This window comes from Trifolium pratense, linkage group LG5 (assembly GCF_020283565.1).
Source record: "Trifolium pratense cultivar HEN17-A07 linkage group LG5, ARS_RC_1.1, whole genome shotgun sequence".
Taxonomy (NCBI): Eukaryota; Viridiplantae; Streptophyta; class Magnoliopsida; order Fabales; family Fabaceae; genus Trifolium; species Trifolium pratense.
In genome coordinates, this window is record NC_060063.1 from 51,617,634 (window position 1) to 51,643,103 (window position 25,470).

The following is a 25,470-nucleotide window of genomic DNA, read 5'->3' on the forward strand; positions in this document are numbered from 1 at the left end:
AGACTCCTTTGGGAATGAGAAAGCTGCTCATGAGGTAGGTGGGGATAGCCTGGGCAACAGCCTTGATTAGAGTACCTCTTCCTGCATAGGAAAGTTTTTTCTCTTTCCAGCTTTTAAGTTTATTCCAAAAAATTTCTTGAATAAAGTTAAAAACTTGCTTCTTAGATCTTTCCATAGTAGTGGGGAGCCCCAGATATTTAGTGAAGTGAGATGAGACTTTCATAGGAAGAATCTGAACTATGTCATTTTTGGTTTCAGCTGTAGTACCTTTGCTAAAAACCATATCTGATTTTGAATAGTTGACCATTTGGCCAGAGGCCTCCTGGTAGGTTGAATGATTTCTGTCATCTTAGTGACTTCCCCTTTGTTAGCCCTACAGAACATTAAGCTGTCATCAACAAATAACATATGAGTAATCTCAGGTGCTGTGGGGGCAATTTTAACTCCATGGAGATCCTTTTCTCTGTGTGCCTTGGAGATTAAGCCAGATAAAACATCAACACAAATGATGAAGAGATAAGAGGATCAGGGGTCTCCCTGTCTAAGACCCCTTTGAGGAGAGAATTCCTGAGAGGGGTGCCCATTAATAAGTATAGAAAATTTCACAATAGTGACACAGTTCATGATTATTTGAACCATATTGCTTGGGAATCTCATAGCCTCCATAGTAGCTTTAAGGAAAGACCATTCCACTTTATCATAGGCCTTAGCCATATCAGTTTTGATACCTAGAAACCCTGCTTTTCTTTTGGTATGAGAAAGATAGTGAAAAATTTCAGATGCTATCAAGGTATTGTCAGTAATGAGTCTCCCTTTGGTGAAAGCACTTTGGTTAGGGCTAATGATGTTGGGTAGGATGTTTTTTATTCTATTGGCTATGGTTTTAGTGATGATTTTAAGAGAGACATTACAAAGGGAAATTGGGCGAAAGTCGCTAGGAGATGTGGGATTGTTAACTTTAGGGATGAGGCAAATGTTGGTGGAATTGAGGTGGCTAGGATCACCTTGGTTGTTAAGAATGTTGAGCACCATGTGGAGGATATCTGAGCCAATAATATCCCAATAATTATGATATAATTGGGGAGCCCATCAGGGCCAGGTGCAGCCATGGGTTTTAGGTCTTTCATAGCTAGATACACTTCTTCCTTGGTGTAACTTTCATTTAACAACTGATACATATCCTGATTTATCTTTCCTTCTACAACTTTTACTGTCTCTTGGATATTTCTAGTGTCTTGGTGAGAGAAGAGGTTTTGGAAGTGTTCAATAAAGACCTTCTCAATTTTATCTTCTTCATGGTGAATTTGTCCCTGAGGGTCTCTGATCATATCAATAGTGTTTTTCTGCTTTTTTATGTTTGCTTTCATGTGGAATATTTAGTATTCTTATCACCCTGTTGGAGCCATAGGACTCTAGATCTTTGAAGCTACCACATTTCTTCACACTCAACAATATCATCCAGCTCCTTTTCTTTCTTTTTAATTTGCTCCATGCTTTGGAGGGTGCCTTTGTTATCACTTAGGATTAGTAATTCTTCTTGTAGGGTTTTGATACGTTTAGGGATAATTCCAAACCTTTTTCTACCCCAGTTGTGAAGAGCAAAGAGAGTATTATCAATTTTCTCATGATGGGTCTGGGCCTAGTATGTCTTTGTTGTTGGGTTAGGTGTTTGTTGAACTCTAGAAGAATGGGGGCATGGTCAGATTTGTATATGAGGAGATGTGAGTTGGTGAAGTGAGGGAATAAAGATATCCAATCCGAGTTAGCCAGAAATTTGTCTAATCTGGCTTTTATTAGAAGAGGCCCCTCTTGTTTGTTTGTCCAAGTGTAACTGTCACCCTGGTAACCTTGATCCTGTAAATCAGAAGAAGTGAGAGTAGACCTGAACATAGTAGCTAAGTTAGAATCAATAAGGTTACCCCCAAATTTTTCAGAGTCATTAATAGTTATGTTTAAGTCACCAAAGATAAGCCATTTAGTGTTAAAATTACCAGTGCTAAGTTGATTTATGAGAGTGCAAGTGAGGTGTTTGTGTTGGTGTTGAGGGTAACCATAAACACCAGTGGCCCTCCATTGGTCAGATGTACCTAAATTGGTGACACAGACATCAATGTAGTTAAAATCCATATCTTTTATATCAAGATGACAAGTACAATGGTTCCAAAGTAAGATAATACCCCCAAATTTACCCCTGTTCCCATTTAAAATACAATCAATAGAAAAAAAGTTGTAAGTAGCAGCAAACTTATCCTTTATGTGATTAGTGTTGTTTTGCATCTTAGTTTCCATGAGAAAGACAATGTCAGGCTTGTGTTGAGCAATGAGCTTTTGAAGGGCTTTGACTGTCTTGGGGTTGCCAAGTCCCTGACAGTTCCAAGATAAGATTTTCATTGCTTCTGGCCAGCCTGTGGTCTCAGGCCTGCCAATGATTGTATGTCCATATTGCTTCTGCTGTCTGTGTTGCTGTCATAAGCCAATTTCAATCTTTTGACTTGGTGGTGTTCTTCTATGTTGATTTTCCCAGTTTATTCTGTATTCTGATTGCTTTCACTGTTTTGCTGAAATGTGGCCAGTTGTTGATTTGTGTCTTTAGTAGTGCCATTGTGATTTGATTCCTGTTGATGTTGTTCCTCCATAATCTGAGTTTGGTTGTTGTTCATAGTGGGTTGGGTTTGTAGTTTCATAGCAGCTAATTGGGCTAGTATGGCTGTTGCGAACCGGAAATTTCGCAACTTATAAAATATTGAAGAAAATGATTAAAAAGCTGGAATAATGAAAACAATGTATTATTATCTGAAAATGAAAGATAAATGCTAGAGGATGAATATCCTAATGCCCACAGAGCAAGGCTCCTTCAAAGAAAGAGAAGACTCTTTCCTTGCCTAACCATAATGGTCCTAATAATAATCTTCCATAATCCATCGCACTCTCCTTACCTCACTATATATACTACTACTAAGAGGCATAACAAACTTGCCAACTCAGCACCCTATCTCACTTACTAATTACTCATAAAACCTCATTAATTACTCATAAAACCTCATTATACTCTTTATTACAATAATAGTCTTTTTCCTATATTACTCATACTTGGTCTCTATCAATACCTCAAGGTTGGACATGATTCCTATTACTCTTCTTGCTGCTAGGCGACCCTTCAATTCACCTGAGAAACACATAGGAATCAAGCCATGGAAGACAATGAGGTCGATCATCACTTGCACCCAAATGCTCGAGGACCAAAACTTCCCTCTATCATATACCATCATAAGCAGCACCAAAATGCTTTTGAGCCAAATCTTTCCTCTATCAAGTACTAAATTAAGCAAACCATAGATTAAAAGGAAATTTCTCAAACATTGATAAGCAACTCCAGTCATAAAGGTATTGAACTTCCCTGGATCCCATGGTATTGCCATTGTTGATGAATTTAATACTGTAATTACAAACATAGGAGCGTTAGAGGTAGTATATTCCTTTTTCCTCTCAAGAAATTTGATCACAAGTAAAACTCCATTTGCAACAATTTGCATAAGAACCTTCTGGGTGCAGTAGTAGTTGAGAATCAGATCATTGCCTCTCGAATCCCCTTGTTGGAAGCTTGACAAGCCCCCTTCAAACAACCAAGTCACATGCACCGTTTTACAACTACAGCACCCTTCTTCTGAATTCAGAGAGATTAATAGGTCACCAATCACAACTAGAAGAATTGAATGATTCCCGCCAATCATTAATCTCGGTACATACAGATCACCTACTAGCATAGATCTCTTGCAAAGGGTTGTATTATCACTGATCGATTGAGTAAAGGGCCATATTCCAAAAACCAAAACACATATTTCAGTTTGTAGAATTTCTTCCACATTTGTGAAACTGCAACGATGGTTAGGGGAAATCCTCCAAGCTCTTAAACCATTTCCCTCACTGCTTTGTCTCCAGTTACCCTCATCATTATGTTCGGCATGCAATATTGAAGAATATCCACTAGCAAGGTTTGTTTTATTGTGTGCATCACTCTCCTTAGCCTGATTTGTCATTGAGGGGACCCAACTTGCCAATCCAACATCTCTCATGAGAAGAAACAGTATCCTATAATCTTTTGTCAACTCACATAGGAGTACAAATGATGTCACAGGGGCAGAACAATTATATGCTAGTGTACAATCCATGACAAGAAAATCAAACCAAGTAAGGAGCAAATTTATGTGTTGCTCATTGTGAACATTTCCATCATTAGCAGTATGATCCGGATTACAATCAATTGCATACTTAAATGTCTTGCAAAAAGAGTTGTCAGAAACAGAAAAACTTTCTTTTACTGAACCATTCCGACTATAAATCTTAATCTTGGAAAACCTTTCAAAATACTTCTCATCCCATACACAAGTTAAGAGTGTAATCCTTGTTTCTAAGTACTTTGGTGAGAGAACTTGATTTAAAAATACCCAAGTTAAGAAACCCAATTTAAAGTCTTCTGAATGCAAAGACATCATCTTAAGAGCAAAGTCTACATACCCCTTCTGTCCATATCCATGTGTCACATTTTCATTTAACAACAAGGGTGAGTCAACATATTGCATATATATGAAGTGCTCAAAAACTTCCACGTACCTCTCTTGTTGTGGACACCCACTGAGAAAAGAATTCCACCTTATTGACTTTGGGAAAAGTCTTTCACCCACCAACAAAGCCTTAGTAATGAGAACTTCAATATCAAAAGGGCAATAGTTACGATTCTCTCCCTTCTCCTTTGACAGCCATGCCACAGTCTTTACAGGTAAAACGAAAGTCGACAACCCCGGAGTTGGTGATGCCACCACACGTTGAACGATTTCTCGCAGTTGTGTAGTCGCAACTAGATTAAGTATCTTTTGGATATAGCCGACTGTGATGAACAAATTCGGGTCAGGCGGTTTTGGCGGAACTGTTGCAAACTGTTTTCCGTCTAGCGATTCCGGCGAACCTGACCGGAGGGTGCATGCAATAGATTGGCACAGAAAGCATCTCGTCTGCGACTCGAGTTTGACGAAAAACGTGACTTGGATCGGACCCATAGGGTTTAGCCCATGAATAAGGTTGACATGGACTCTTTTCTTTTGACCCGGTAAGTTAAAATTTGTTTGGGTCAGGCCCATTAGGCTTACAATTGGACTCAAATTTCCAAATACCGGTTCTACCCCTCTATCTTCCTTCTCCATCAATTTCGTACGAGTCATTGAGGATCTCTTCATCGTCGACCCAACGATGCTCACACTTGAATCGGGGACCGGTGACACCGATGGTGGTGGTATCTTGACCATCGACCCATTCACATCCATATACTTGTTCGCCTCTGGTGGCTTAGGTTGCGGACGTCGCCGTGGGAGGACCACCAATGGTTGATCGGAGACCGACAGGTCCGGCGGCTCCGGCGGTGGTTCAAGAGCAAACACTTGCTCTGCTCTTCTGTGCATCTCACACATCTTCACACTCAATTTGCTGTTAATTGTTTCCGATTTTTCGGCTCTCACCATCCAAGCAATCGGATCTGTCCTGGTAAACGATGGAAGTTCCACCTTAACGGAATGGCAAAACTCCGTCAACGTCTCACCTCCTAATTCTCCAGAACTCGACTCTTTCGTCTTCTCCGGCAAGATCTGAACCAACGTCGTCGTGTTAGCGACCACACTGGCACCTTCTTCCTCCACCACAGACTTACCAAAACACTTTTCCATCATCGCGATTAAACTTGTGTGGCTCTCCTTCATCGCTTTCTGAACATCAACAAGTGTTGATCGGACCTCAGAAATTTCTCCTTGGAGAGCTTCGACCCTAGCTTCCATTGTCTTCACTGGCTCAACCATCGTAAATCCGGTAGGTCGGACCATTGTTGCGAACCGGAAATTTCGCAACTTATAAAATATTGAAGAAAATGATTAAAAAGCAGGAATAATGAAAACAATGTATTATTATCTGAAAATGAAAGATAAATGCAAGAGGATGAATATCCTAATGCCCACAGAGCAAGACTCCTTCAAAGAAAGAGAAGACTCTTTCCTTGCCTAACCATAATGGTCCTAATAATAATCTTCCATAATCCATCGCACTCTCCTTACCTCACTATATATACTACTACTAAGAGGCATAACAAACTTGCCAACTCAGCACCCTATCTCACTTACTAATTACTCATAAAACCTCATTAATTACTCATAAAACCTCATTATACTCTTTATTACAATAATAGTCTTTTTCCTATATTACTCATACTTGGTCTCTATCAAAGGCTGTAGGGACAGGGGGGCTATATTTGCCAAAGTTAGGAGAAAGAGATGGATTACTGTAGAATTTTCTGTCTTTTTCTTCTATCTTCCTTCTTCCATATTGATTGGATCTAATCCAAGGTCCAGGGGGTCAATAGTATCAGTGTTAAGAGTACTATTTCTGCACAGTTTTGTTTCATGACCCACAATACCACAATTAAAGCAAGTTTGTGGTAGTCTTTCATACCTGTAGTCAATCCAGCTAGTGCCATCAGTTGGGTTTCCAACATGGATACCTGAAGATATAGGTTTATTTTCATCTCATACGAAGTGTTGTATGCGACTCTTTTCACGAATCAAGTGATTGAGCTTAAGATTATAATTTTTGATTGAGTTATCAATTACAGCTTGTTTCTTACCATCATTGTGTTAGGTGGCAATTGAGCTTGTTCCAAGGGATTTCGACATGGATTCTCCATTTCCGTTCCAAAAAACTGATATTGTTAGCTTGGTCGCAGTTCACAAGGTAGCAGACAAGTTGAAATATAGGTTGTCTCACATAATGTATTGAAGATTATTGAATAGTCCCTAACTTATTTATTGTTTATGCTGATCCTTTACAGCAAGCATCATGCTCATCTGCAGATGGAAGGCAGCTCTTGGAGTCCTCCATCTGCTAGAGTAGAGTTTTATTATCCATTTATCCTACCCTCCAAACTCTCTCTGCAATAAAAGAGCACATATCAGAAAATCGTCCCAACACATACATACTCTGCAAGTAGTCCTCAATTTAAATTTAGTGTATTGTTTCACCCACTCAACATGAGGCCATACAAAAACCTAAACACAAAAATTCAAAGATAACACATAGAGTGAAATGTGAAATCTTTGTCGGTAAATAATAAACTTAAGTTATTATCAATAAAGCACAAAACTAAGCTTGGTCAATAGAGAGAGTTATCTCCATGTAAGAAAAACAGGATCTCAACAATTAAAACTCTTATATATCAAAATTGAAAATGAAATTAGAGGCTCAAGAAGTCGGCATATAACATGAATACAGCTGAGAAATATGAGAAAATTCTTGCAGGCGCGCCATTGTTTCTGTTTGATGCTATGTCAATAGAGAGAGCTATGCAGAAGCCAAGGAGTTTGATTAAATCATGGTCTGAGACTCTGAGTATGATTACAAAACATCAAATATCACTTTGAAAACAAAGTGGCACAACATTAAACTTTTTATAATGATTTTGATCACTTCTTTCGAACAATAAAATTGTAAAACTGAAAATACAGGTTGGCAAAACATTAAACTTTTTATAATGATTTTGGTCACTAATTAGCCCTTAGTATGAAAATGTCAATGACTAATTTGGATATCAATTTTATCAGGACTAAATACAGGTTGGTGTGGATTGCATTGTAGCAAGAGATCGACATTGCAGAAGATGATGATGATGTTTCTTTGCAATTTAATTTAACTTTTTCATTTTATTTTAATTCAAGAACCTAATAATAAGGTCTAATTAAAGAGCAACTAGAGTTCTAATAGGAGATATATTAAACTTTGAGTAAGAGCTTTCTTCTAACATTTTTTGTTGGAGGAGATCATGTACATGTAGTACAGGTTGAAGAAGTTCCTACCACTTATCTGTTTGAGATCTCAACCCATCTAGGTGGTATGAGTTCTTCCCAAGTCAATGTTAGTGATGAGGTTTTATAAATCCTAATGTTGCTCGTGATTTGACAATTTAACAGCAGTATTAGAAGGAAAATGATGGTAGTGACATTGGGCAAATATTTTATATCAATGAGGAAGAGAGAGCGATTAGTTTTTTGAAGAACCGTGAAGCTGCTAGGGAAGAGATTTTCACAGAAGTGGTGTCTAGGACCAAGAAAAAGGATTTGTAGAAGAGTTTTCATGTTCGTAATACCCGCTCTAGGAGTAGGATGCCATGAGCTTTCTTTGCTCTTTTTTTCTTTTTCTTCTCATTTTTCATTTCCTCTTAGTTTATTATGTTTTTTATTTTCTCGCTATTTTCATTTTTCTAGGTTTGACTTTTGTCCCCTAGGTTTTATTTCGCTTTTCATGCTTGAGATGATTTTGGTTTAGGTCCCCCTTTTCTTTTGTTCTTGCTTCATTTTATATCTATTTAGGGTGTTTACTACCCATTTGCTAATTTGCTAAAAAAAAAACCAATAATAATGATAATGATGATAATAACAATAAATAAAAAAATTATATCTGACGTGGGCTGCCACATAAGTATAACATATAGTGTCATGCTATTTAATTAGGTGACACATCATCAAAATTGAAAACCAAAATACAAGGGTGACCAAATATCTACATTTATAGGGGAGATCAAAATTGCGAAAAAAAATGATAGGAGGATTAAATTTTTTTTTTTTTGATAAGTGAGGATCAAAATTGTTGATTTAGTAAAATAAGGTGACAAAAATTACATTTAAGCCTTTTTAAAAAGAGAAAAATAAATATGTTTCAAAAAAAAAAGAGAAAAATAAATAAACTATTTAAAATAACGGTAAAGTAGTGAAGTGAAACACTTTGTTTTTGTGTTTTGCAGATGAAATTCTCTCCGATCACCGCCATCTCAATCTATCCCCACCATTCCTATTTTAAACCCTAGTCCTTCTCCATCGTATCTTCCCAAATCCACAACCTTCCATTTCTTGTACGACGACGGTGAATTCGGGAATCCCTTCGTTTTTGGCGTAAGTGTTCATGAAGAATCTTCAAACCCTAGAAATGTGTTTTGAATTCGTGCAGAAAAAGTACAAACAATCAATAGATAGTTTCTTGATTCAACATTCAACGGATCTGCAGTATCTCTAGGTAATTCTTCTGAATTTGATTTTGGTTCATTTCTCTTTCTTTTTCCATTTGATTCATTATAGCTTTATTATTGTGCAGTATCTACTATTCTAGAAAATTGGATTTTTCTTGTGGTGTTTGAGATTTTAGCAAAGAAAATTGGATTCTTGATAAATTGAATTGACGGAGATGCATTATGTGGTCCTAAATTTGATTAATTGAATTGACGGAGAATGCCATTGGATATGAAATTTGATATTTGGATTATGTGGTTAGAATTTTGATAAACTGAATTGATGGCAAATTACATTGGATACAAACTTTGATATTTGAATTTTGCGGAAATTTGATAAATTGAATTGACGGAGATGAATTATGCGTGGTCCTAAATTAGATTAATTGAATTGACGGAAAATGCCATTAGATATGAAATTTGATATTTGGATTATGTGGTTTGAAATTTGATAAATTGAATTGACAGCGAATGATCTTGGATACATAATTTGATATTTGGATCATGTGATCCTAAATTTGATAAAGTGAATTGATGGTACTATGAAGTCTTATTTTATGGTCTAAATGCAATTTGAATATGAACGTTTTATTCATAACTTGAAATGCAAGTTGAGATGACCCTTGATAAGAAAGATGGTTGTGTGTGTGCCTTGGTACTTTAGATGCGAAATTGAGTATATGTCCCTCAATGTCCCTAAATTGAATTTATGTCTCTCAATGTCCTTATATTGAGTTTATGTACCTCATTGAATGCAAGTGGAGAAGTCCCTTGACACCTTAGATGCAAAATTGAATATGTCCCTCAATGTCCCAAAATTGAATATATGTCCCAAATGCCCCTTCGATGTGAAATAAGGAAGATAGTTGTGTCGTGGTGCCTTCGATGCGAAATTGAGTATTTGTCCCTCGGTGTCCCTAAATTGAATTTATATACTTCAATATCCCTAAATTGAGAGTTTGTCCCTGTATGTCCCTAAAATTGATGGTTTAAATGTTTTTTTTTTTTTTTTTGATAAAAATTGATGGTTTGAATGTAATTTCAATGTGAATGCTTCATAACTTCAAATGTAAATTCAATGTGAATGCTTCATCACTTCAAAAGTAAATGGAGATGACCCATGGTGTCTTGGATACAACATTGAATATATGCCCCTCGATGTCTATTAATTGTAAATGGAGATGACCCTTGGTGTCTTGGATACAATATTGAATATATGCCCCTCAATGTCTATTAATTGAATATATGTTCCTAATTGTCCCTAAACTTGATGTTCATAATTCTGCTCTGTTTTGTTGTCTATTATGAAGTTTATCGAAAACAATACAGAAAAAGATAAGAAACCATCGTTGGAGAAGGCTAACAATGAAATAAAGGTTGAGGGTCTTGGGAAACCCCTCAAAGCCCTCAAGAATAATAAAAAGAAATCTGATTCAAGCAATCCTAATTTTGCATCCGAACATTCAAAATCTAATCTCGAGGCTGAAAATGCTGCCTTGTCCTCAAGTGAATCCCAGCATGAAGCTGCGGCAGCTGAGAATGAGCTTGCGCTGAAACAGATGTTATCTGAGGCAGCTTTTACCTGATTGAAAGAATCAGGAACTGGACTTCACTGCAAGGTAAATATTCTCGTTGTAACAACGTATTATCAAGTTCTATAGCGCAACCAAACCAATCTATTTCATCCGGTGTCTAAATCAAACTATATTTTCTTGTTAGCAGTCTATTCAAGATTTGATCGACTTATCTCAGAAATATTACATGGATGTTGCTATCCCAAAACTGGTAACTATATAATTTTATTATATTGGTTTGCTGCAAGTCTTTCTTGATAACATGACTGTCATGATTTTTATGACTGTTAATTATGCAATACAGGTAGCAGATTTTGGCTCATTGGAACTCTCTCCAGTTGATGGCCGCACGCTAACTGATTTTATGCATACTAGGGGTCTACGAATGTGATCTCTAGGGCACGTTGTCAGTGCTCTAAACTTTATTTACTTGTCCTCTTTGTTGATAAATAGCGTTCCTTTTTCATGCTTCTTCTACAGTCCACAGTCACAAATGGCATTCATTAGTGTTTCATTGACAACTCTATAATAGCATTACTAACTCTGAAAATATGCCTTTAGGGATTGTAAATGTTGGTCACCCACAGTTCTTTCCAAACTAAAATACTTTATATTTGCATCAAAGTTTCTGTTTTTGCCCTTTTATTGTCTGCCACACATTTTTAGAAGGTTTTGAGCGGGATTTTGTTTTAGTTTTATGATAATGTACGTGAGCTTTTCCATGTTGTATGATGTTTGCATTTTGCTTATCTTCACAGGTCAAGCTTTCTGAAAAACTTTCACATGTGCAATCACTTTGCATTCATGAGATGATAGTTCGAGCTTTCAAGCACATCCCGAGGGCAGTGATTTCTGCTGTTGTTGACAAGGAGAAAATGGCTTCATCAATAGCTGGTGCATTGAATTTGCTGCTTGGTGTTCCTGAAAATAGAGAAACGGATAAATCATGTGATGTCCACCCTCTTGTGTGGAAATGGCTAGAGTTGTTTTTGAAGAAACGATTTGACTGGGATCTTAACAGGTTGAACTATAAAGATGTGAGGAAATTTGCAATTCTACGTGGCTTGTGTCACAAGGTACTGGAGTTTGGAAATTACAATTTCTTGTAATATGTTGTGCCAAATTTTGTGATTTATAGTGCAAGTATTTGTTGCTTACAAGGTCAGTTACTATATTAAAAATAGATAAGGGGACCTATTGAGGTGAGTTGTATTTTACAGCTTAATATTGTCACCGTACAAATTTATTAAAACGAGTCTGAGGTTTACCTCTCTGAGAAGTCAAAGTACCTCTAGTAATTGTTTGGTGCCTGAATGAGTTTGTTTTACATGATCTTATGCTACCTTTATTACCTTACTGATTTTTGAATATAGTCTTATTTTCATCTCATACGAAGTGTTGTATGCGACTCTTTTCACGAATCAAGTGATTGAGCTTAAGATTATAATTTTTCATTGAGTTATCAATTACAGCTTGTTTCTTACCATCATTGTGTTAGGTGGGAATTGAGCTTGTTCCAAGGGATTTCGACATGGATTCTCCATTTCCCTTCCAAAAAACTGATATTGTTAGCTTGGTCGCAGTTCACAAGGTAGCAGACAAGTTGAAATATAGGTTGTCTCACATAATGTATTGAAGATTATTGAATAGTCCCTAACTTATTTATTGTTTATGCTGATCCTTTACAGCAAGCAGCATGCTCATCTGCAGATGGAAGGCAGCTCTTGGAGTCCTCCAAAACAGCTTTAGACAAGGGAAAGCATGAAGATGCTGTTACCTATGGGACAAAGGTATACTGTAGCCAGAACCCTTTGCTTGGAAATCTTTAGATTGCTGAAAAGGTTTTTCAACATTCAATATCTTTCATTCTGAAATTGATTTATGTTATCCTCTATAATGGTAACAGGCTCTTGCGAAGCTTGTAGCAGTTTGTGGTCCCTACCATCGGATGACAGCAGGAGCATACAGCCTCCTTGCTGTAGTTTTATATCATACCGGAGACTTCAATCAGGTTTTGTTTTTCTCTTATATGTTTTTCTACTCGTTGGAGGAAGGTCTGGGAAATGTACACATTGCTCTCAGATCTCTTCACAAAGCATTAAAGTGCAACCAAAAGTTACTTGGTGCAGATCATATTCAGGTTTTATGTTCATTTTATTTTCTGTTTTTGCCACAGTTTGAAGGATTCTTGTTTAATTGGATTCTTGATAAATTGAATTGACGGAGATGCATTATGTAGTCCTAAATTTGATTAATTGAATTGACGGAGAATGCCATTGGATATGAAATTTGGATTATGTGGTTAGAATTTTGATAAACTGAATTGATGGCAAATTACATTGGATACGAACTTTGATATTTGAATTTTGTGGTCTAAATTTGATAAATTGAATTGACGGAGATGAATTATGTGTGGTCCTAAATTTGATTAATTGAATTGACGGAAAATGCCATTAGATATGAAATTTGATATTTGGATTATGTGGTTTTAAATTTGATAAATAGAATTGACGGCGAATGATCTTGGATACATAATTTGATATTTGGATCATGTGATCCTAAATTTGATAAAGTGAATGGATGGTACTATGAAGTCTTGTTTTATGGTCTAAATGCAATTTGAATATGAACATTTTATTCATAACTTGAAATGCAAGTTGAGATGACCCTTGATAAGAAAGATGGTTGTGTGTGTGCCTTGGGTGCTTTAGATGCAAAATTGAGTATATGTCCCTCAATGTCCCTAAATTGAGTTTATGTCTCTCAATGTCCTTATATTGAGTTTATGTACCTCAATGAATGCAAGTGGAGAAGTCCCTTGGCACCTTAGATGCAAAATTGAATATGTCCCTCAATGTCCCAAAATTGAATATATGTCCCAAGATGCCCCTTCGATGCGAAATAAGGAAGATAGTTGTGTCGTGGTGCCTTCGATGAGAAATGGAGTATTTGTCCCTTGATGTCCCTAAATTGAATTTATATACTTCAATATCCCTAAATTGAGAGTTTGTCCCTGGATGTCCCTAAAATTGATGGTTTAAATGTTTTTTTTTTTTTTGATAAAAATTGATGGTTTGAATGTAATTTCAATGTGTATGCTTCATAACTTCAAATGTAAATTCAATGTGAATGCTTCATAACTTCAAAAGTAAATGGAGATGACCCATGGTGTCTTGGATACAATATTGAATATATGCCCCTCGATGTCTATTAATTGTAAATGGAGATGACCCTTGGTGTCTTGGATACAATATTGAATATATGCCCCTCGATGTCTATTAATTGAATATATGTTCCTAATTGTCCCTAAACTTGATGTTTATAATTTTGCTCTGTTTTGTTGTCTATTATGAAGTTTATCGAAACAACGCCTGGGAACAACTGCAAGACTCAAGCTTTATAGTTGAAAATTGTGTTCATCAGTTACTTTAATGTTGGAATTTAGCGCAGATATAGTGATCTGTTCCAGGTTTTATGCAGGCAGAACCTGTGACTGTTCGGGTCTGATACAAGCTGGTGCTTTGCGGAATGCTACAGTGGCTGAGCTTGATACGGCACAGACATATTCGGCCGCCGTTAATGTTGGTATGTCCCTCGATGTCCTGAAATTGAGTTTATATCCCTCGGTGTCCCTAAATTGATTTTATGTCCCTCGATGTCCATAAAATTGATGGTCTGAATGCAATTTCAATGTGAATAGTTATTCATAACCACCAATGTAAGTGGAGAAGACCCTTTACGCTTTAGAAGCAAAATTGAATATATGTCCCTCGATGTCCATAAATTGAATATATGTTCCTCGGTGTCCCTATTGATGGTCTGAATGCAATTTAAATGTGAATGTTGAATCTTGATTATCCAACAATGTGCTAAATTGGTGAATCATGATTATTCTTACCTAAGAAGGCTAATTTGGAAAGCAAGAAATTGTATAATGGCTAAAAGAATTCTTGAGACAAGTATTGAGATGATGTGTTTGGATGTCCCTATCGAGATAAATTTTTTATGAAAAATGTGGTTTACAATTGACGCAGTACGGAAGCGCTAGGTTAGCAAAACGCTAAACCTAATTGATAAAGACAAGCCGCAAGCACAAACTTGTCAAGATAGGGTTTCGGAGTCCACCGAAAATTGAGATAAAACTCGAATATTTTATTGAATAAAAAACTGCCCCTCAAGGCTACAATGGTTTGGTTTAAATAGTAAGGGAAATAATAAAAATAGTAAATCTAGAATAATAAAAATAGCAAATCTAGAATAATAAAAATAACAACTCTAGAATAATAAAAATAACAAATCTAAATAAACTTAAAAATAACAAATCTAAATAAACCCTCCTACATCAGTCTCCTCCACCTCAAAAGAACTCGACCCGGAGTTCTCATCTTGATAAAGGACTTCATCTGCATGGTACTCATATATATATCTGCCACATTGAAAGTGTTAGAAATGTTCATTGATGCTGGAAGGGCCACTACATAAGCATTGTCATTGATCTTGCGAGTCACTTGGAACGGGCCATATTTGCGAGGCTGCAGCTTGCTGTAGGTACCAACTGGAAATCTTTCTTTTCGCAGAAACACCATCACTTCATCTCCCACATTGAACACTTTGACTCTTCGGCGTTTATCTGCTGCAATTTTGTTTTTCAATCCAGTAGCTTCCAATTTGGACTTGACAGAATCTTTCACAGCTATAATCTCTTCAGCCATATTTTCAGCAGCCACACTAAATCCAGGAGCTTTAGGCAACTTAATCAAATCAACCACGTGCCTAGGAACAGAGGTGTAAACAAGTGAGAAAGGTGTTTTACCAGTAGCAGAATGCACAGTGCTGTTATAAGCAAACTCAACTTGAGGCAGAGCCAAATCCCACTGCTTCGGTTTGTCACCACAAACACATCGAATCATATTTCCCAGAGTTCTGTTTGTGACCTCAGTTTGTCCATCAGTTTGGGGATGAGTTGTAGAACTCTTGTTCAGTGATGTATCAAATAACTTCCATAAGGTGATCCAGAAATGACTGAGGAATTTGGTGTCCCTGTCTGAAGTAATGGATTTTGGAACTCCGTGAAGACGCACAACCTCCCTGAAAAACAGTTTGGCTATGTTGGATGCATCAGCTGTCTTCTTACAGGCAATAAAATGGGACATCTTGGAGAATCGGTCTACAACCACAAACACGGAATCCACACCTCGCTGGGTACGAGGTAGACCCAACACAAAATCCATAGATAAATCTTGCCAAATGTCATCAGGAATGGGTAGAGGCATGTAAAGACCAGTATTTTGTGACTGGCCTTTGGAAACTTGGCAAGTATAGCACTTCTTGACTATGGTTCCAACATCTTTTCTCAGGTGTGGCCAATAAAACCTTTCTTCCAGACTAGCAATGGTTTTATCCCTCCCCATATGCCCACTCAGACCACCACCATGCAGATCCCTAAGTAATTTCTCCGTCAAGGATGAACATGGAATGCACAGCCGGTTTCCCTTAAAAAGAAACCCTTCACGAACATGAAAATCGTCACAAGGATGCTCACGGCATTTAGCCCATAATTCTTTGAACTCAACATCATTCTCATACAACTCCTTCAGACATTCAAAACCTACTACCTCCTGCGCTAAAGTGACAAGCAACGAATCCCTCCTACTCAAAGCATCAGCTACTTTGTTAAGGGCTCCAGATTTATGTTGAATAATAAAAGGGAACTTCTGCAGAAAACTAACCCACCGAGCATGCATCTTGTTGATCAGTTTCTGACTATGGAGAAATTTCAGAGCCTGGTGATCAGTGAATAAAATGAATTCTCTATGAATCAAGTAGTGCTCCCACTGGCGAAGAGCTCTAAAAACAGCATAAAATTCTTGATCATAAGTACTCCATTTTCGACGAGCTTCACTCAACTTTTCACTAAAGAAAGCAATTGGTTTCTTCTCCTGAGACAACACAGCCCCTATTCCAATTCTGCTAGCATCGCACTCAACTTGGAACACTTTATCAAAATCAGGAAGAGCTAAGACAGGGGCGGTACACAACTTTTCTTTAATCAAGGCAAAACTCTGCTCCTGCTCAAAACCCCAATTGTATTTTCCTTTCTTCAAACATTCAGTGATTGGTGCAGTGATAGTGCTGAAATCTCTGATAAATCTTCTGTAGAAAGCAGCCAGCCCATGAAAACTACGTACTTCAGTAACTGATGTAGGTGCAGGCCAGTCTCTGATAGCCCTCACTTTCTCTTCATCCACCTGAATTCCATCTTCACCAACTACAAACCCCAAGAAAAGTAATTTGTTGGTACTGAACGTGCACTTTTTCAGGTTAATGTACAGCTGATTCTCTTGTAACACTTGCAAAACTAGCCTCACATGTTCCAGGTGTTCTTCCTTGATCTTGCTATAAATCAGAATATCATCAAAATAAACCACCACAAAAGAACCAATAAAAGGACGCAGAACCTGATTCATCAACCGCATGAAGGTGCTAGGGGCGTTAGACAACCCAAAAGGCATCACCAACCACTCATAAAGTCCATCCTTACTCTTAAAAGCTGTCTTCCATTCATCTCCAGGTCTAATTCTTATCTGATGGTACCCACTTCGCAGATCTATCTTTGAGAACACCTTGGATCCTGCCAATTCATCAAGCATGCCTTCTAAACGGGGAATTGGAAAACGATACTTGATAGTGATCTTGTTGATGGCCCTGCTATCAACACACATCCTCCACTGATTTCCTTTCTTAGGCACCAAAAGGACTGGGACGGCACAAGGACTCATGCTTTCACGGATAAATCCCTTCCTTAGTAAATCCTCAATTTGCTCCCTTAAAATCTCATTCTCCTTAGGACTCATGCGATAATGAGGAAGGTTTGGTAGGCTTGAACCTGGAATCAAATCAATCTGGTGCTGAATATTCCTCATGGGCGGTAAGTCATTTGGCAGCTCATCTGCAATCAACTCGTTGAAATCCCTTAGAATTTCTAAGATTTCCCCTGGAATTGGAGCCTCTTCTTTCACAGTACTCATCACCCCTTTGAAAACAACTGGACAAAAACAATTAGCTTCTCTGACAGCCTTATCAAGTTTCCTCTCATCCTGAGTCATCACTAGGAAACTAGATTTCTTGTCTTTCGGATTCTTATCAAAATGTAAAATAGGAGCCATAGCAATTTTATGAGTGCCCCAAGTAAACATCATCACATTATCCCGTCCCCGGTAAGTAATATCATTATCTAACTGCCAAGGCCTTCCAAGTAAAATATGACAAACATCCATATCAATAACATCACAAAGTACCTCTTCTTTATAATGTTTGCCAATGGAGATGGGAACTCTGCAGGACAGCGTCACTCGTACCTGGGATCCCTTGCTGACCCAGCCAAGGGCATATGGCTTCTCATGAGGCTCTGCGGGCAACTTAAAATAATTCACCAATTTTTGTGACACTAAGTTCTCTGTGCTCCCATTATCTATTATGAGATCACATACTGAGATCACATACCTTATTCTTGACAGAACAATGAGTCTTGAATAAGTTTTTGCGCTGACCTTCTTCTTTAGTTGCTAGTAACATCCGCTGCAACACAAAATTCACCCTTTCATCAGATTCTTCTTCAGCAAATTCTACCTCTGCATATTCATCCTCATCAGGCTGCTCTGTCTCATCATCATCGTCCCTTTCTCCCACCACAGTTGCAACTCTCCTTGATGGACAGACATTGGATCGGTGACCTTTCCCATTACATCTAAAACAAGTAGAATCCCTGCTGCTGCACTTTTCTCTTTGTCACCTGATGATTCAGTATTATTCTAGGGAGAATACTTTCTGAAGGAGGAGAAATTTCTGGGCGATTTCTCCATCAATTCTGCCTTCAAAGCTAGGTTGGACGCTTCAGCAACGGTCCAAACGGTTTGCAAACCCATCTTCTCCTGCAAGGATCCTTTCAATCCACTGATATAACGAGTCACTTTCTGATTTTCTGATTCGCCCAATTCATTACGTTCAGAAAAACGCAGAAATTCAGCGGTATACTCTGTCACTGATCGCTTGCCTTGAACACATTCAATATACATTTTATACAGAATTTGTTCATAATCTTCAGGTAAAAATCTCTCAAGCATCAATTGTTTCATCTTCCGCCAAGTTCGAATGGGATTCTTTTTCTGCCTCTTCCTCTGAACAACGAGTCTGTCCCACCAGACAGCGGCGGTACTTTTCAGCCTGATTGCCACCATCTTAACCTGTTTGTGCTCAGGGACGTCCATGACGTCGAAAAATCTGTCAACATCAATCTGCCAATCTAAAAATTCCTCTACTCCCATCGTTCCGTAAAACAATGGAATATCTGCTTTCACGCGGTAATCATGGTGATTGCCACGATCGTTTCTTTCTTCAGTCACGACCTCCTCTTCTGAATTCGAATCATCCATCGTATGATTGTTTCCACGACCTCCTCCCCTGTTCAGATTGATTCTGTTGTTGTTAACGTTGTTGTTGTTGTTGGATAACGTCGTCACCTGTGTTGTCAGAGCGGTGATGGCCGCGGTTAAAGCCGCTATGGCACCATCAAACTCTGTTTTCGTCACCGGTTGATCTCTCATCTGATCACTTCACGAAAGAACAGGGGAAACCTGCTCTGATGCCAACTGACGCAGTACGGAAGCCCTAGGTTAGCAAAACGCTAAACCTAATTGATAAAGACAAGCCGCAAGCACAAACTTGTCAAGATAGTGTTTCGGAGTCCATCGAAAATTGAGATAAAACTCGAATATTTTATTGAATAAAAAAACTGCCCCTCAAGGCTACAATGGTTTGGTTTAAATAGTAAGGGAAATAATAAAAATAGAAAATCTAGAATAATAAAAATAGCAAATCTAGAATAATAAAAATAACAAATCTAAATAAACTTAAAAATAACAAATCTAAATAAACCCTCCTACATCAACAATATAAATTCTTATTTTATGGTCTAAATTGAATTTGAATATGAACATTTTATTCATAACATGAAATGCAAGTTGACATGACCCTTGATAATAAAGATGGGTGTGTGTGTGCCTTGGTGCTTTAGATGCGAAATTGAGTATATGTCCCTCAATGTCCCTAAATTGAGTTTATGTCCCTCAATGTCCTTATAATGAGTTTATGTACCTCAATGAATGTAAGTGGAGAAATCCCTTGAGACCTTAGATGCGAAATTGAATATATGTCTCTCAATGTTCCAAAATTGAATATATGTCCCAAGACAATGTTCATAGTCCGCTCTGTTTTGTTGCCTATATATTATGAAGTTTACAGGAACAACGTTTGGGAACAAGTGCTAGACTCAAGCTTTATAGTCGAAAATTGTGTTCATCAGTTACTTTAATGTTGGAACTTTTTATCGCAGAGATTCTGTTCTGTTTCAGGTCTGATGCAGGCTTAACTTGCGATTGCTTCAGGTCTGATACGGGATAGTCCTTTGCTGAATGCTACCACGGCTGAGCCTGGTTCGGCGCACACATATTCGGCTGCTGTCAATTGGAAAAGTCTGACCCTGGGGCGATTCAAAATGCAATATTGATGCATCATTTGCGTCACATTTAAATAGAGTTGGGATTGGAATATGCATCTATGACGAGCTTGGTCAGTTTGTGCTTTCAAAGAGAAAATTGATTGCCCTTCTTTGTGGAGTGGATGTTGGTGAACCTCTTGGTGAGTATTTATTCATAAATTGATGGTGTCCTTCGATGTTTCTAAATTGAGTTTATGTCCCTCGATGTCCTTAAAATTGATGGTCTGAATGCAATTTCAATGTGAATGCTCAAACCTAAGAAAGCTAATTTGGAAAGTAAGAAATTGTATAATGGCTAAAAGAATTCTTAAGTCGAGTATTGAGATGATGTGTTTGGATGACCCTATCGAGATGATTTTTTTTACGAAAAATGTGGTTTACATTATGGTCTAAATGTAATTTGAATATGAACGTTTTATTCATAACTTGAAATACAAGTCGAGATGACTCTTAATAATGATTTTCTCATAATAGTAAATAAGGAAGATAGATGTGTCGTGGTGCATTCAATGCAAAATTGAGTATATGTCCCTTGATGTCCCTAAATTGAGTTTATGTACTTCGATGTCCCTAAATTGAGAGTATGTCCATCGATGTCCCTAAAATTGATGGTTTGAATGTAATTTCAATGTTAATGGTTTGTAACTTCAAATGTAAATTTAATGTGAATGTTTCATAACTTCAAATGTAAATGGAGATGAGCCTTGATGTCTCAGAAGCAATTTTCAATATATGCCCCTCGATGTCTCTTAATTGAATATATGTTATTCAATGTCCCTAAACTAGATGTTCATAATTCTGCTGTGTGTTGTTGTCTATTATGAAGTTTATGGGAACAAAGTATGGGAACAACTGCTAGACTCAAGCTTTTTAGTTGAAAATAGTGTTCATCAGTTACTTTAATGTTGGAATTTACCGCAGATATAGTGATCTGTTTCAGGTTTTACGCAGGCAGAACCTGTGACTGTTTCGGGTCTGATACAGGCTGGTGCTTTGCAGAATGTTACAGTGGCTGAGCTTGATGCTGCGCAGACATATTTGGCCGCTGTTGATGTTGGTATGTCCCTCGGTGTCCCTAAATTGAGTTTATGTCCCTCGATGTCCCTAAATTGAGATTATGTCCCTAGGTGTCCCTAAATTGAGTTTATGTCCCTCATGTCCGTAAAATTGATGGTCTGAATGCAATTTCAATGTGAGTAGTTATTCATAACCACCAATATAAGTGGAGATGACCCTTAACACTTTAGAAGCAAAATTGAATATATGTCCCTCGATGTCCGTAAATTGAATATATGTTCCTCGATGACCCTATTGATGGTCTGAATGCAATTTAAATGTGAATGTTGAATCTTGATTATCCAACAAAATGCTAATTTGGAAAGCAAGAAATTGTATAATGGCTAAAAGAATTCTTAAGACAAGCATTTAGATGATGTGTTTGGACGACAATATCAAGATGATTTTTTTACGAAAAAAGTGGATTACAATTTGAATTCTTATTTTATGGTCTAAATGCAATTTGAATATGAACGTTTTATTCATAACTTGAAATGCAAGTTGAAATTACCCTTGGTAAGAAAGATGGTTGTGTGTGTGCCTTGGTGCTTTAGATGAGAAATTGAGTATATGTCCCTCAATGTCCCTAAATTGAATTTATGTCCCTCAATGTCCCAAAATTGAGTTTATGTACCTCAATGAATGTAAGTGGAGAAGTCCCTTGACACCTTAGATGCAAAATGAATATATGTCCCTCAATGTCCCAAAATTGAATATATGTCCCAAGATATCCCTAAATTGAATATATGTACGTTGATGTCCCTAAATTAAATTTTCATAGTTCTGCTCTGTTTTGTTGTCTATTATGAAGTTTACGGGGACAACGTTTGGGAACAAGTGCTAGACTCAAGCTTTATAGTCGAAAATTGTTTTCATCAGTTACTTTAATGTTGTAACTTTTTAGCGCAGAGATTCTGTTCTGTTTCAGGTCTGATGCAGGCTGAACTTGACACTGCTTCAGGTCTGATACAGGATGGTCCTTTGCTGAATGCTACAACGGCTGAGCCTGGTTCGGCGCATACATATTCGGCTGCTGTTAATTGGAAAAGTCTGACCCTGGGGCGATTCAAAATGCAATATTGATGCATCATTTGTGTCACATTTAAATAGAGTTGGGATTGGAATATTCATCCGTGACGAGCTTGGTCAGTTTGTGCTTTCAAACACAAAATTGAGTTGATTAAAAAAAAAAGATAAAATTGATTGTGCTTCTTTGTGGAGAGGATGTTGGTGAACCTCTTTGTGAGTATGAGTTCATAAATTGATGGTGTCCTTCGATGTTTCTAAATTTAGTTTTTGTCCCTCGATGTCCTTAAAATTGATGGTCTGAATGCAATTTCAATGTGAATGCTTAATCTTTTTTTTTTTTTTTGACTCATGTGAATGCTTAATCTTGATTATCCAACAACGTGCTAATTTGGTGAATCTTGATAAGTCAAACCTAAGAAGGCTATTTTGGAAAGTAAGAAATTGTATAATGGCTAAAAGAATTCTTAAGTCGAGTATTGGGATGATGTGTTTGGATGACCCTATCGAGATGATTTTTTTTTCGAAAAATGTGGTTTACATTATGGTCTAAATGTAATTTGAAGATGAACGTTTTATTCATAACTTGAAATACAAGTCGAGATGACTCTTAATAATGATTTTCTCATAACAGTAAATAAGGAAGATAGTTCTGTCGTGGTGCATTCGATGCGAAATTGAGTATGTGTCCCTTGATGTCCCTAAATTGAGTTTATGTACTTCGATGTCCCTAAATTGAGAGTATGTCCCTCGATGTCCCTAAAATTGATGGTTTGAATTTTATTTTATTTTTGATAAAAATTGATGGTTTGAATCTAATTTCAATGTGAATGCTTCATAACTTCAAATGTAAATTCAATGTGAATGTTTTATAACTTCAAATGTAAGTGGAGATGACCATTGGTGTCTTAGATGGATTATTGAATATATGCCTCTCGATGTCTCTTAATTGAATATATGTTCCTCGATGTCTCTTAATTGAATATATGTTCCTCGATGTCCCTAAACTAGAAGTTCATAATTCTGCTCTGGTTTATTGTCTATTATGAAGTTTATGGGAACAACGTATGGTAACAACTGCTAGACTCAAGCTTTATAGTTGAATTTTGTTCATCGGTTATTTTAACGTTGGAATTTAGCGCAGATATAGTGATCTGTTTTAGGTTATATGCAGGTAAACATGTGACTGATTCGGGTCTGATACAGGCTGGTGCTTTGCAGAATGCTACAGTGGATGTGCTTGATGCGGCGCAGACATATTCAGCCGCTGTTAATGTTGGTATGTCCCTCGATGTCCCTAAATTGAGTTTATGTCCCTCGGTGTCCCTAAATTGAGTTTATGTCCCTCGATGTCCATAAAATTGATGGTCTGAATGCAATTTCAATGTGAATAGTTATTCATAATCACCAATGTAAGTGGAGAAGACCCTTAACGAGAAATGTAGTCTATAAAATACTACTGTTAACACAAACAAAATCATTTATTATTATCATGCATGTACAATTAATTGTTCACATTCTATATCTCAATACCCCATTAATGGTTCTAGCTAGTAAGAGCTGTTATCATTCTCCACCCTATGTGATCTTCATTTGATTTAGATATGACTTTCCATGGAGCACTTGTGAAAAGTACCCATTGAAATGGTCTACAACACTTATTTTTCTAAACTGTGTTGGTCTTTCTTGAGTTACAAGACTTGGTGCCGGAGCTAATATTGCTTGCATGTTAGGGCCATAAAAAGTAGCTAGTGAAATCCTCTCCTTCTCTGAATTAACGGTTGCTCGATGTACAATGATTGGGTAAATTCCATTTGTAATAATCTGCAAATTAAACCATGATTGTCAATGCAAATATTCAAAAGTTGTGAAATGATCTTAATCACATATATACGTCTAACATGTCTCCAATATTGACGATTGTTAGGCCACCGGCATCTGAATGAGATTTTAAACCAATGACTTGTTCTGGTTTGGGGCATGGAGCATAATAATTTACCCTTATGATTTGAGTTCCTATGTTAAACAACTCTGTCATTTCCTTAGGATTTATTGCAAGAGCATTTGCCATAAGTTCAATGATTTTGATGGCAAGTTTTTCCAATTCTGCCCATTCTAGCTTTTGTTCCTCAGATAAAATGAAGGCCTGACCAAATCCCTCCATCTTTCCTTCTTTCTGCCATAGCTTCTTCTTTTCTTCCTTTGGTAGTTCAAACAATGTTTTAGTGTCTCTCTTCATATATTCCACCAACGAAGTACTTATTCCATGATTAACCAGCTACAATGATTTTATTATTACACATATTAGTTGATAAAATCATCTGCATCAATATATATGTACTATGCACATTTTTATCTAATAGAAGGAATAGTAGATGACTACTATTCATGTAAGTTACATCTCTAATTTCTACCAAGTTTGGTGTCCTTATTGTGGATGGTCAGATGCTTTGGAATTCTAGTTTTTAGTTAGATGACCATTAATCGGTCCTAAGAGAGAAAAGTCTATTCTAGTATTAAATATAAGGAAATAATTAAATGAAAATAAAGGGCAGTTTGAGAAATTCAATTACTACAATGCATACTTATTAATTCATTTTTCATCTCAATTCCCTAATTGTTCTAGTAAGTACTGTTATCATTCTCCACCCTTTGTGATCTTTATTTCATTCAAATATGATTTTCCACGGATCCCTTGTGAAAAACTAAGATTGTAGTAGTCTACTGTCTACAACATTTATTCTTCTAAACTGTGCTGGTCTTTCTTGAGTAATAAGGCTTGGTGTTGGAGCTAAAATTGCTTCAAAGCTAGGGCCATAAAAAGTAGCTAAGGAAATCCACTCCTTCTCCGAATTAACTTTTGCTCGATTTTCAATGCTTTTATAAATCCCATTTGTTATAATCTGCAGATAAAACCATTTTGGTTAATTATACTGCAATGTATGTCAAAACTCAACAGCCATCACTATAGCACCTAAACTAGTCTTACATTAGTTCAATAATTCAATTCACATGACTTAAGCTTCTTCACACACACAAAGTGGAGGGACCGGGGTTTGAACCCCGATCATGACATCCGACCTAGCAATTTTAGCATTTCTGTCGGTTGAGCTAGATTTGTGGACATACATAATGAAAGTTGAGACAAAAAGTTGTGAATGATTTTT

At 37.1% G+C, this 25,470-nt stretch overlaps 2 protein-coding genes and 1 long non-coding RNA gene across 5 annotated transcripts; 2 read left to right on the top strand and 1 right to left on the bottom strand.

Annotated features, from left to right (window-relative positions):
• Positions 1 to 8,800: 8,800 nt before the first annotated feature.
• LOC123885677 (protein REDUCED CHLOROPLAST COVERAGE 1-like) lies at positions 8,801 to 14,205 on the top strand. 3 transcript variants are annotated; one of them, XM_045934980.1, is made up of 8 exons: positions 8,801 to 9,099; positions 10,402 to 10,710; positions 10,814 to 10,876; positions 10,970 to 11,071; positions 11,424 to 11,741; positions 12,164 to 12,256; positions 12,354 to 12,455; positions 12,572 to 13,067. In XM_045934980.1, exons 5-8 carry the CDS (start codon positions 11,475 to 11,477, stop codon positions 12,884 to 12,886), a joined length of 777 nt encoding a protein of 258 aa, XP_045790936.1. In that variant the 5' UTR covers positions 8,801 to 9,099; positions 10,402 to 10,710; positions 10,814 to 10,876; positions 10,970 to 11,071; positions 11,424 to 11,474; the 3' UTR covers positions 12,887 to 13,067. The 3 variants fall into 3 exon arrangements, with proteins under 3 accessions (XP_045790936.1, XP_045790935.1, XP_045790934.1); XM_045934979.1 differs by adding an exon at positions 14,146 to 14,205 and having other exon boundaries at positions 8,814 to 9,099; positions 10,970 to 11,741; positions 12,572 to 12,805; XM_045934978.1 differs by having other exon boundaries at positions 8,814 to 9,099; positions 10,970 to 11,741.
• Positions 14,206 to 19,697: 5,492 nt separating this feature from the next.
• Positions 19,698 to 23,789, top strand: LOC123885678. The gene is made up of 3 exons (XR_006801218.1): positions 19,698 to 20,361; positions 21,149 to 21,278; positions 23,478 to 23,789. It is a non-coding gene; the product is annotated as an uncharacterized LOC123885678 (long non-coding RNA).
• Positions 23,790 to 23,881: 92 nt separating this feature from the next.
• On the bottom strand, positions 23,882 to 25,155 carry LOC123886873 (protein SRG1-like). Its single transcript, XM_045936147.1, has 2 exons — positions 24,303 to 25,155; positions 23,882 to 24,127 (listed from the first exon to the last, which is right to left on the bottom strand). Exons 1-2 carry the CDS (start codon positions 24,540 to 24,542, stop codon positions 23,882 to 23,884), a joined length of 486 nt encoding a protein of 161 aa, XP_045792103.1. The 5' UTR covers positions 24,543 to 25,155.
• Between the last annotated feature and the right edge of the window lie 315 nt (positions 25,156 to 25,470).

Coding starts and splice junctions, on each gene's coding strand:
- LOC123885677 (XM_045934978.1), top strand. CDS start 11,394: ATGATGTTTGCATTTTGCTTATCTTCACAGGTCAAGCTTTCTGAAAAA. Junction 11,742..12,163: donor TACGTGGCTTGTGTCACAAG/GTACTGGAGTTT, acceptor TCATTGTGTTAG/GTGGGAATTGAGCTTGTTCC. Junction 12,257..12,353: donor GCTTGGTCGCAGTTCACAAG/GTAGCAGACAAG, acceptor GATCCTTTACAG/CAAGCAGCATGCTCATCTGC.
- LOC123886873 (XM_045936147.1), bottom strand. CDS start 24,542: ATGAAGAGAGACACTAAAACATTGTTTGAACTACCAAAGGAAGAAAAG. Junction 24,128..24,302: donor TAGGAACTCAAATCATAAGG/GTAAATTATTAT, acceptor TTTAATTTGCAG/ATTATTACAAATGGAATTTA.